The 12,101-nt window shown below is 38.1% G+C and overlaps 1 protein-coding gene across 3 annotated transcripts in view; it reads right to left on the reverse strand.

Moving 5' to 3' along the window:
* EPRS1 (glutamyl-prolyl-tRNA synthetase 1) overlaps positions 1-12,101 on the reverse strand; it is an 84,062-nt gene that overhangs the window by 27,045 nt on the left and 44,916 nt on the right. For all 3 annotated transcript variants that reach the window (XM_011761173.3, XM_011761172.3, XM_071080916.1), the window contains 3 exons: positions 11,900-12,012; positions 7,585-7,702; positions 3,191-3,550 (listed from right to left, as the gene is read on the reverse strand). In XM_011761173.3, coding sequence (XP_011759475.2) covers positions 3,191-3,550; positions 7,585-7,702; positions 11,900-12,012 — 591 coding nt within the window. The remainder of the gene's footprint in view (positions 1-3,190; positions 3,551-7,584; positions 7,703-11,899; positions 12,013-12,101) is intronic.

A 12,101-nucleotide genomic window follows, 5' to 3' on the forward strand; every position in this document is an offset into this window, starting at 1 on the left:
AGTTATTTCATAGAAGCATCTATCTGATCCTGAAGCAGGAAAGAGAAGATTAAAAACAAAACAAAACAAAAAACAGAGCAAGAAAAGTCTAGTTGAAGCTGGTAACCTAACACTTCAGCTGGTCACCTTCCTTACCTTTTAACATGACACAGTAAAATAACCACCTTTGTAGAAAACTGAATGGTTAAGAGGCTTAGGCAAATTATTAATGCAAAACAAGCACAGACTTGCTAAATAATGATAAACTAGTAAAACTATAACTCTCTAGCGCTTTCAATGGAATGCCCCACTGTCACCACCTCTCAAGGTAAATAACATGGGAATCAGTCAGTATTTTAATCTAAGCTTTGTAAATTTCAGGAAGTTACTTTCATATTCAGTTTCTCCTCTGTTGCTAAAACAGGCAAATAGAAAAAGTAGCATTCTTTGAATATTTTTGTACATGGCTCTTGGGAAGACTAAAAAGTGTATGGTACATAGTGCCAGATGCAGGCTAAATGCTAGTGCCATTCCTAATAACTGGGTTCATTCTTTAGAAGAGAAGAAACATTTACTATTACTAGCATTCAGAGAAAAAATACATGTAGTACAACAGGTCCTTGAAGAACATTGTTTTGTTTGATGTCATTTCATCATAACTTTGAAGAGGAAAAAAACGTTGACTCCCAGCCAGAGCCACTGTCTGTGTGGAACATGTGCATTCTCCCCATGTCTGCGTGAGTTTTCTCTGGGAACTCCAGTTTCATTCCATATCCCAAAGCTGCACACATTAGGTGAACTGGTGAGTCTAAATGCTCCCGGTCTGAGTCTCGGTGTGTGTGAGTGTGCCCTGCAATGGAATGATGTCTTATCCAGGGCTGGTTCCTGCCTTGAGTCCTGAGCTGGCCACCCAAAACCCTGAACTGGAATAACTGAGTAAATAATTATCTTACTTGTCGTTATTAATCTTTCTTAAATGTATATACAGCTCACATTTGTTTCCATTAGAAGTGTTGGGTCTTTATTTAGAGGTCTGTGTAATGCAAAAATAATAATTTTAAAAAGAAAAAGAAGACAAAATATTACAAAAGAAAAAACGAAGACAACAACAACAATAATAAAACACAAGAAGTTTGTGTAATGTGATGTTTTTGGGATCAGAAATGTGCCAAGGTAACTTAATTCTTGTTTATCTCAATTAGCCTATTGTTGTTATACATCATTTTGCTTAACGTCTCAGTTTCCAAGAACCTATGAACAACATTAAGACTTAATATATTTTGAAACACAGATATGGTATAAAGTAGGCAGCATTCAATAAATGTAAGTCAGACTAAACTGAAGTCAGATTTATTTCAGTATCACATTTATTGGTATTTAAATACCTAATAAATTACCTACCCAATTACCAAAGAAATTTAGATCTTTTTACCTTAAGCTGACTTTTCATAACCTTAACAGTGTTATTTTATGAAAGCATGATGTAACCCATTAACCCAAAAGGATGGGTGATGGATTCATAGTTGACTGTTACTCCAAATATAATGGTTTCTGCTGTTACTATTCCACCCATAATTAAGCTGACAAAAATTGTCACATAATCTCAATATATTCTACTTACAACGAAGAAATTTGAAGACCAAAGCCCTTCCCTTCAAATTATACCTAGAGAGAAGTACATATTTAGTTTCCAGCAGATACAGTGCAAAATGCTCCCAACCTCCCCATGAGGTAGGAAACATCGGGAATTTATATCCTAAACTCATACATCCAGCAGCATTTATTCCTCGAAGCAAAGCTGTTTTAGATAATCATGGTTCTTCGGGATCTCAACAGGCTATTTAGGTTGGTGCAAAGTAACTGTGGTTGTTGCCATTAAAAGTAACGGTAAGAACCACAATTACTTTTGCACCAACCTAATAAAGGCTTTCTCACAGTTCACAATGGAGTGACAGAAAAACATTAACTCCTGGGAGAAGACCTCAAAATGTGAGGTCAAATATTCATGATTGAAAGTATCTTAGGTGGCAGGGTTTCATGTCAGATGCTAGCCACTTATTGATGAGGTGAGGAACTTACTGAATTCTCCAGCCTGAGCCTAGGACCCTGACAGGACAACAGATCTGACATTTTAGAACAAATCCCCTTCCTGCCACGTAAGTCAAGCCTCGTGGTGTACCATACCTCTCTGTGTATGTGCCACAGTCTAAATTCTACAATTTTTTGCAGCTCATCAGGGGCTGACTTGTTTCTTGTTGCAGTACTATTTATCCGATCACATCTTAGAACTATGCTGCTGTTTGAATAGGACTACCTACCTTCATTATTAAGTATGATCTTTCACAGTCTATACAGATGCCATTCCCTTTGTCTCTTACTTACATCAAGTAAGTCCATTTCACACTAGGTGCCACACCCACTTGGCTAAATGTTTTGCCTAAGGACATACTGAAACAAGAATATAATTTATACTTCAGTCAAAATTTCATATAATTTGAAGGCCCTGCTATGAAAAGTTGGAAATAATCACAGGTCAAAAACCTCTTGACAATCCATTTGTTATTCCCTGAATATACCTTGTACCTTCTGACCTCTACCTCTGCTGGTACTGTCTTCTACACCAGGAGTTCTCAAAGCATGGTGGTCCCTGGGACAGCAGCATCAGCATCACCTGAGAAACTTTCTAGAAATGTGTATTTTCCACATGCTCTGAATCTACTGAAGAAGAAAGTCAAGGGGCAGAGCCCAGCAATCCATGTTTTAGCAAGCCAGTAATTCTGGTGCACAGTAAAGCTTGAGAACCATGGTTCCACACTTAAGCGTGCCTTGTTCTGATCTTTGTTCCCCCATAATGGCTGATTCTACTTCAGGATGATTTTAAATATCCTTTATAAATTGTTTCCGCCTTTGTTGCCACTTAAAAACACAAACCCTTCACATAGCAACTTATACATATCACAAAGGATTACAGTCACATCACACAAGAGTACAGTGAGTCTGTATGTTTCCTTCCCCAGTAAGCCACGCCTCAACTAGATTATGAGCTTCTTACATATATTTTCGGTCTGACACATAGCAGATATCAATTAATGTTGATTATTACATCAAAATATGAGCAGTCTATGTTTTATAAGAAGATGAGACTACCCTAAGCAATTTGAATTCACACACTTAGTGAAAATGTGGTCTTGACTTTCTCTAACATACTGACCTTAGGGGCTTTTTCAGCTTTTAGCTTACGAACCACCTCCCCTTGTGCAGCAACTTGATCATACAGAGATTTACTTTCCAGAATACTTGCTGACGAATTAGAAGAAATATTCTGTCCTATTTCAGCAGGAGGGTTTCCAGGTTTATATTCCTGGCCAGTTTTCTCCTTATATTCAGCTTTCAAAGACAAAAGCTGTTTTACAGCTGCATCTATATCTTCCTTTGGTGCTTTCTTGGCTTTTAATTCACGAACCACATCTCCTTGAACAGCCACTCTATTGTAAAGGACCAAGGAATCCTCAGATGTAGTACAATTATTATTCAGAGAAGGTGTTGGTCTTTCCTTAAAAGGAGCCGAGGTCTACCAAGAGAGAAAATCAAAAGTAAAATAATTAATTCATATTAAATGTTTTCCCACAAAATTATTTCAAACTGATTGTTTTATAATGTTTCCAATTTAAAACAAAAACTTTAAACTTCAATCCCTTAAAAAGCTTAAATGAATAATCTCATTCCTAAGTATTTATCCTAATGAAAAATGACAGGAGTAAACAAAGATAGAGGTACACTTTTACTATAGAAAGTGTGTACTATAAAGTGTACTATAGAGTGTACTATAGAGTAAAGTGTACTATATTTTACACTTTTACTTTTACTATAGTAAAAACCTGAAAATGCCCTAAATCTTTGTCATTAGGGGACTAAAGAAATTATAACATATCCATCAGGTCTGAGAATAAATCACTGCTCTACCATATACTCACTGTGCAACTCTGAGTTAGTTATTTAAGCTGTTTCCTTACTATAAAAGGGGGATAACCATATTTAACCCATCAAGTTGATGGGAAAATAAAAAGTAATCTGTGTAAAGCTGTTAGTCACAAAGGCTGAGAAAAAGTGAGTATCAATAAGCATTAGCTATCACTATTAATTTTTTAAGAGATGAAATATATCTAGATTGTTGATAAGGCAACAGCTCCATGAAATTCTGTGATATAATTGTAACTCATCATTGTGGAACAGTTTCATTTGTGTAAAATTATAAGTTTAGAGGTATATATTTGTATATAAGTAAATGCAACAAATCTAGAGCTATGTTCACTAAAATCAACCGTGAAGAGTGAATATACTACTTTTTGCATGCTTTCTGCTGCCTACACTGCATTCTTCCCTACTGAAACCTTTCTAACATTAAAACCCAGCTCACATTATACCTTCCTTACACCTTTTTCCTTTAAATGATCTGCCACTTAATTTTTCAGAATAATCTTACCCATATTCACAGAGTCTTATGTATAAATTTCAAAAATTTTCATCTCTATTCCAGAATTCTGACCTGCTCCCAGACCCAGCATTTTCAATGTCTTCAAGACATCTTTACCTAAACACCTAACAGGCATCTCAAGCTGTATCACAGTTGCATTTCACACAAGGGTTAGGCTCTCAAGTGGGCATGTCAGTAAAAAAAACCATCACTCAAAATTTCCCCCCATAATTCCTTAAATCACTCATAGTATTTTTAGTGAGGTTCTATATATACACTCATAAACTCTAATATGCATATATAAATGCATATTATACATTAAAGAAAGAATACAAATCATTAGCCACCCTATATCAAAAAAATATATTTGTTCAGCAACCTTTTTTTTTTTTGAGACAGAGTCTCGCTCTGTCGCCAGACTGGAGTCCAGCGGCGTGATCTCAGCTCACTGCAATCTCTGCCTCCTGGATTCAAGCTATTATCATGCCTCAACCTCCAGAGTAGCAGGGATTACAGGCCTGCACTACCACACCCAGCTAATATTTGTATTTTTAGTAGAGACGGGGTTTCACCATGTTGGCCAGGATGGTCTCAATCTCCTGGCCTCGTGATCTGTCTGCCACGGCCTCCCAAAGTGCTGGGATTACAGACTTGAGCCACCGCACCGGGCCTGTTCTGCTACATTTAATTTGCAACATAAATCATCACAATCATGGTTAGTAAATAGGGGAACATATAAGTGAAACATACACTCACACACACACACACAAACACTGCTTTGTATGTGATTTTTCCCAATGTATTCAAGTTTTATGTCAAATAAAGAAGCATGCAGGAACAAGCTTTTCATAATTAAAGAGAAAACTTTAGAAATACATTGACAATCTGAAGAAAAACCCAAAAACCTTTTGTATAAGTGCCTTCCTTTAATGAGGATGGTGCTTAAAAAACGTGTTTTACCGTCACATTAAGCCATCTGATGAAACAGTACATGGGGATGGAAACTTCAAAGACATATTCTCATCTGCTAAAGCTTAAAAATAAAAACAAATCCCAAAAAACTGACAAAGCAGGCAATACCCTGGATGAGAATTTAATTTTGATAGTATCAGCCTCTGTTGGAGACAAATATCCTCAAAGATCTACACATCACAGGGAAAAGCATTATTATTCTTCAGGTTTAAAGCTGCAAAGTATCTCTGACTGCAGTACTGGGTATAAGTGCCAGTCAACTGTACCTGAATTTTGAATTTCTATTCAAAAGTGTGCAGGTTTCAAAGCATGTCCACACTTTTTTTTTACTTTCCTCCCACCAAGAAGGGGGGTGTCTGTGCACTCTCCTGAATCTGAGCAAGCTTGTTACTGATTTGAGCAACAGAGTATAGCAGAAATGATGCTACGTGAGACTTCCGAGGCTAAATCATAAAATGGAATGCTCCTTTTACCTCATCTACCGGACACTTACTTTTGGAGGCCTTAAATGACAGGTAAGAAATCTTATTACCCTGACACTGCCATGCTAGAGAGGCCACTTGCAGCTATTCCAGTCAACTATTCCACCTGAGCTCCCAGCCAACACCAGTATCAACTTGGCATCCAGGTGAGGAAACAATTTTAGAATCCAGCCCAGGCCAGGCGCGATGGCTCATGCCTGTGATCCCAGTGCTTTGGGAGGCCGAGGTCGGCGGATCACCTGAGGTCAGGAGTTCAAGACCAGCCTGGCCAACATGGTGAAATCCCATATCTACTAAAAATACAAAAAAAATTAGCTGAGCATGGTGGTGCATGCCTGTAGTCTGAGCTACTTGGGAGGCTGAGGCAGGAAAATCGCTTGAACCCGGGAGGTGGAGGTTACACTGAGCCGAGATCATACCACTGCACTCCAATCTGGGCAATAGAGTGATACTCCACCTCAAAAACAATAAAATAAAATAAAAACAGAATACAGCCCAGTTGAGTCTTTGACAGCCCAGTTGAGTCTTTGATGACTGCTACCCAGCCACCATCTGACTGAAACCATATGATATACACAGGTTTTCGTGGTTTGCCTCAACTCTGTTTTTCTTGATAAATCAGCTGTTATTTTTAGTATGCGATTTTGCAGAACATGAAGTTTTTCAAGAACACATATTAATTTATAGCATAATATCAGTTATCTTTCTAGGATATGTAAAAAATGAGAGGCACAGGTGGGAACTGGGACCAATGAGGGAAGGGCAACCAAATTTCCCATCTCATGCTTACTCCATGAGTTATTCAATAATACATAGCAGCAATTTTCAAGGTGTGGTTCACAGATCCTAAGGGATATATAAAACCCTTTTAAAGGTGATCTGCAAGCTCACAGCTATTTTCACTATATTAAGATATATTTTGTCTTTTTCGCTCTCATTTTCTTATGACTGTTCATGCAGGTTTTTAGAAGCTTTTTGTTGTTATCTTTACCTTAGAAGGTTTAAGTCAGATATTAAAGAGATCTGCAAAAATTTAAAGCCATACCACTCAAACTAAAAGTTTTATTTTGGAAAATTTTTTTTAATAAAAACTTTTTTTATGTTAACATGTAACTGGATTTATTATTTTTACATGAATTAAATCCTTTTAAAACTTCTCAATTTTTAGTATGATAAATACTGATAAATATAACCCACATAAACAAATAATTTTTAAGAATATAAGGGAGTCTGGCCAGGCACGGTGACTCATGCCTGTAATTCCAGCACTCTGGGAGGCCAAGGTGGGCAGATCATCTGAGGTCAGGCAGTTTGAGACCAGCCAGGCCAACAGGGCAAAACCCTGTCTCTACTAAAAATACAAAAATTAGCCAGGCGTCATGGTGCACACTTGTAATCCCAGCTGCTCAGGAGGCTGAGGCATGAGAATTGCTTGAATCTGGGAGGCGGAGGTTGCAGTGAGCCCAGATCGCACCACAGCACTCCAGCCTTGGGCAACAGAGCGAGATTTTAAAATCTTATATGAAAGGATAACAACAAAATGCAAAGAGCAGATTTAATTGTCTACTTCAGTCTCCACAGTAAGAAAGATAATCATTTGTAAAGAAATATATTCTAAACTCTGGTATAGAAAGACCATTTATTTTTATAGACATATCTGTAAAAGTCATTACCTACCTCATTTTTTGTGGCTTCTACTTTGGTCTTTTCCTTTGACCCTGATGTTGGCATTTCCTTTGTGTGTCCATCAGGAATGTATATCAAAACGCATGGGGCTTCTTTGCAACTATATGGGCTAAAAAGAAAATAAAGGGACAAAATAGTTCATATGAACAAAATTATGTGAACAGCAATAAACACTGAATTCCTAGATAAATTCAATGGCACTAAGTTAATGCTTTTCTTTCTTTTTTGAGACAGTCTCACTCTGTTGCCCAGGCTGGAGGGTGGTGATGTGATCTAAGCTCATTGCAACTTCCACCTCCTGCGTTCAAGTGATTTTCCTGTCTCAGCCTCCAAGTAGCTGGGATTACAGGCACACGCTACTACACTAATTTTTGTATTTTTAGTAGAGACGGGGTTTCACCACGTTGGTCAGCCCGGTCTTGAACTCCTAACCTCAAGTGATCCGGCCACCTCAGCCTCCCAAAGTGCTGGGATAACAGGTGTGAGCCACAGAGCCTGTCCAGTTAATGCTTTTTGAAGTATAAAATAGTCCATTCTCTTATTCAAATCAGAGGCTCTTCAGAGAAGTTCTACAAACAACAAATGCAAAAATAAAAATTGACAGTCCTGGCCGGGTGCGGTGGCTCACCCCTGTAATCCTGGCACTTTGAGAGGTCCAGGCAGGTGGCCTGCCTGAGCTTAGGAATTTGAGACCAGCCTGGGCAACACAGTGAAATCCCATCTCTACTAAAATACAAAAAATTAGCCAGGCGGGCACCTGTAGTCCCAGCTACTCGGGAGGCTGAGGCAGGAGAATCACCTGAAGCTGAGGCAGGTGGATTACCTGAGGTCAGGAGTTCGAGACTACCTTGGCCAACATGGTGAAACCCTGTCTCTACTAAAAAAAAATACAAAAAGATTAGCTGGGCATGGTGGCGGGCGCCTGTAATCCCAGCTACTTGGGAGGTTGGGGCAGGAGAATCACTTGAACCCAGGAGGTGGAGACTGCAATGAGCTGAGGCTGCACCATTGCACCCCAGCCTGGGCAACAAGAGCGAAACTCTGCCTCAATGAAAAAAAAAAAGAAAAAAGAAATTGACAGTCCTTATTATAAACTTCCAATCTATGAACTTCTATCCATATGAACAAACTAAGCCCAGGGCAAAATTACATCTGCTATGCCTGCCACTAGAAAGGGCGTTAGTGAATGTTGTTGATACTCTTGACTTCAAGAAAATTTGTCTACATACCACACCTAATCTGCTTATAAGCAGAAACATTTCTGCAAAATGTTTATTTATTTTAAAATATTTAAGGGTGGGTATGGTGGCTCACATCTGTAAACCCAGCACTTTGGGAGGCCACGGCAGATGGATCTCTTCAGCCGAGGAGTTCAAGACTAGCCTGGGAAACATGGTGAAACCCTGCCTCTACAAAAAATACACAAATTAGATGGGTGTGGTGGTACATGCCTGTAGCCCCAGCTACTCAGGAGAGACTGAGGTGGGAGGATCACCTGAGCCTGGGGACGTCACGCCGCTGCACTCAAGTCTGGGTGAGAGTGAGACCCTATCTCTTAAAAAAATAATAATAATTTATAAGAAATTCTCAATTCCAAAGGATAATCAGCAAAATTCTATTGCCACTTTTTGGCAATTATGAATAATGCAGCTGTAAACATTCACATACACATTTCTGTGTGAATGTGTTCTTTTCCTTTGGCAAATACGCAGGAATGGAATTGATGGGTCAAATGGTAACTCCGTGTTTAATTTTTGAAGGAATCATCCAACTGTTTTCCAAAGTAGCTGAACCATTCTACAACCCTACCAGAAATACATATGGGCTCCAATTTCTCCACATTTCTAATCCTTGTTATTGTCTTTTTTTATTTCAGCCATCCTAGTGGTATGCAATGATATTTCATTATTATTTTGATCTGAATTTCCCTAACAACTAATGATGCTGAGCATCTTTTCATGTGCTTACATTTGTACATCTGCTTGGAAAAATGTCTATTTAAATCCATTGTTAATTGGGTTCTCTTCTAGATACAAGTCCTTTTACACACATATGTGCAAATATTTTCTCCCATTCTGTGACCTGTGTTTTCACTTTCTTTGAAACACAAAATATGTTAATCTTGACATAGTCCAATTTATTTTTTTTCTTTGGTTGCTTGTGATTTAGGTGTTATATCCAAAACAGCATTGCCGAGGTTACAAAGAGTTACATTCACGTTTTCTTCTAAGAGTTTTATAGTTTTAGCTCTTACATTTAGGTGTTTGATAAATGTTGAATTAAATTTTGTATATGATACAAACAGCACCCAACTTCACTCTTTCGTGTGTAGCTGTTCAGTTCTTCGTGTGTAGCTGTTCAGTTTTCAACTATTTGTTGAGAAGTTCAAAAACTTTCTAAGAATAAAATGAGAATCTACTCTGTTATTTTAGTTGGTGGTACCACCACCACTACGAAATACTTAAGGAGGGCTTAGTAACTATCAGGCACTGTGCTACACTGTATGCATGCATGAGCTTATTTGACTAAAGGAAATGTTATATTAAAATGAATAAGGTTACTCATATGATGAAAAAGCCACAAGGCCATTCCAGGAAAAGGCATCAAGTGCTTTAGAAAAGTCCCAGGCAATTTGGTACATATGTTAAACAGAAGGGATCAGGGAGAGAAAACTCCAACAGGTATGGCTCAAGAGACGCCATAACATGAAAAATCTTGCATGTCAAACTAAAAAGTTTAGCTTTTACCCTGAAACTAACAATATTTTTGTTTGTTTGTTTTGAGAGAGTCTTGCTCTGTCACCAAGGCTGGAGTGTGGTGGTGCAATTATAGTTCACTGTAACCTTGAACTCGTGGGCTCAAGCAATCCTCCTGTCTCACCCGCTTGAGCAGTGAGGATTACAGGTGTGTTTACCACTATGCCTGGTTAATTCTTTATTTATAATTTTTTGTAGAGATGGGGTCTCACTATGTTACCCAGGCTGGTCTTGAACTCCTGGCCTCAAGTAATCCTCTTGCCTCAGTCTTGCAAAGTGCTGGGATTATAGGCATAAGTCATAGTGCCTGGCCAACTAATAGAGATTTCTTAACAGTAGAGGAATGTGATAAAACTGTTACTCTTAAATTTTCAGACTGGTGGGCATGTGAAAACTGAATAGGAAAATAGGAAAAGGATGAAATTGGAGGCAAGAAGATACTTGAGAGCCTATTTTGGCAATCAAGGAAGCAATGCTATAGCCTGAAATAAGGCAGAGCAGTGGATCCACAGAGATGGACTAGATGGGCAACACAAACAACAGAGTTTGTTGACTGAAAAAAGGGATGAAGGAGAAGAATAAATCAGAGATGACACCTAGATCCTGGAATTTTGAACACGTTGAGTTTGAAATGCTTGAAAGAATCTATTCAGAGATATCTAAAAGGCAGTTCGATTCACAAGACTAAATCTCAGAAGAGGCATTTTGACTACACAGTTACAGAGATACCGCTTAGAAAAACAGCAGAGACAAATAGAAAAGAAATAAAGGGACAAAAATTTACAAAGTTCTCCTTCTAATAATCCTATTATTTCATGGTTAAAAAAATACAAATATTGGTTATTTTTTTCCCTCTAAATGTACCGTTTGTACCATTTATCTAGTGAAAATACACTACAAAGAAAAAGATAATGGTAATAATTTTCACCCAAAGATAGGTAATATACAGTACTGAAATTTTGTTCTTTATACTTGGGCTGCAAGAAAGTTAATTACAAGTTGGTTTAGTTTCAGAAATGAATAATTTATCAATGTTCAATGCACGTGTTGTTTCAAAGATCCCTTGTTAAAATAAATTACTTAAGGCCAGGCGCAGTGGCTCACGCCTGCAATCCCAGCACTTTGGGAGGCTGAGACGGACAGATCACGAGGTCAGGAGATGAAGACCATCCTGGTTAACACAGTGAAACCCCGTCTCTACTAAAAATACAAAAAAATGAGCTGGTTGTGGTGGCGGATGTTTGTAGTCCCAGCTACTCAGGAGGCTGAGGCAGGAGAATGGCGTGAACCCGGGAGGCGGAGCTTGCAGTGAGCTGAGATTGTGCCACTGCACTCCAGCCTAGGTGACAGAGCGAGACTCCGTCTCAAAAAATAAATAAATACATTACTTTAAGTCTAAAATGTTAAATATAAAACAAAGAAAACTGAGAAAGAGACTGAGAAATAAAACTGTCAGGTACGTTATTTTAGTGAAAGTTCAATTTCTAAAATATCACTCACTATAATAACTTTAAGCATTTTCATTTAGATGTTCAGTTACATTTACTTACCTAACAGGTTCATAAGGTTGATCACATATGAAGAAACCTCTTCTCTGGAGTTGTATAATATCTCCTTTTTTCAAATCCTTAAGGCAGGGATCCCCTAGCATTAGTTCTTCATGCTGTAAAGATCATATAAAACCAAAGTACACTTTCTCAAAATCAGAGTAGTAAAACAACTCTAAAATGCAAGCAGTTTCCACTAACTAAA

Source organism: Macaca nemestrina, chromosome 1 (assembly GCF_043159975.1).
Source record: "Macaca nemestrina isolate mMacNem1 chromosome 1, mMacNem.hap1, whole genome shotgun sequence".
Classification (NCBI taxonomy): domain Eukaryota; kingdom Metazoa; phylum Chordata; class Mammalia; order Primates; family Cercopithecidae; genus Macaca; species Macaca nemestrina.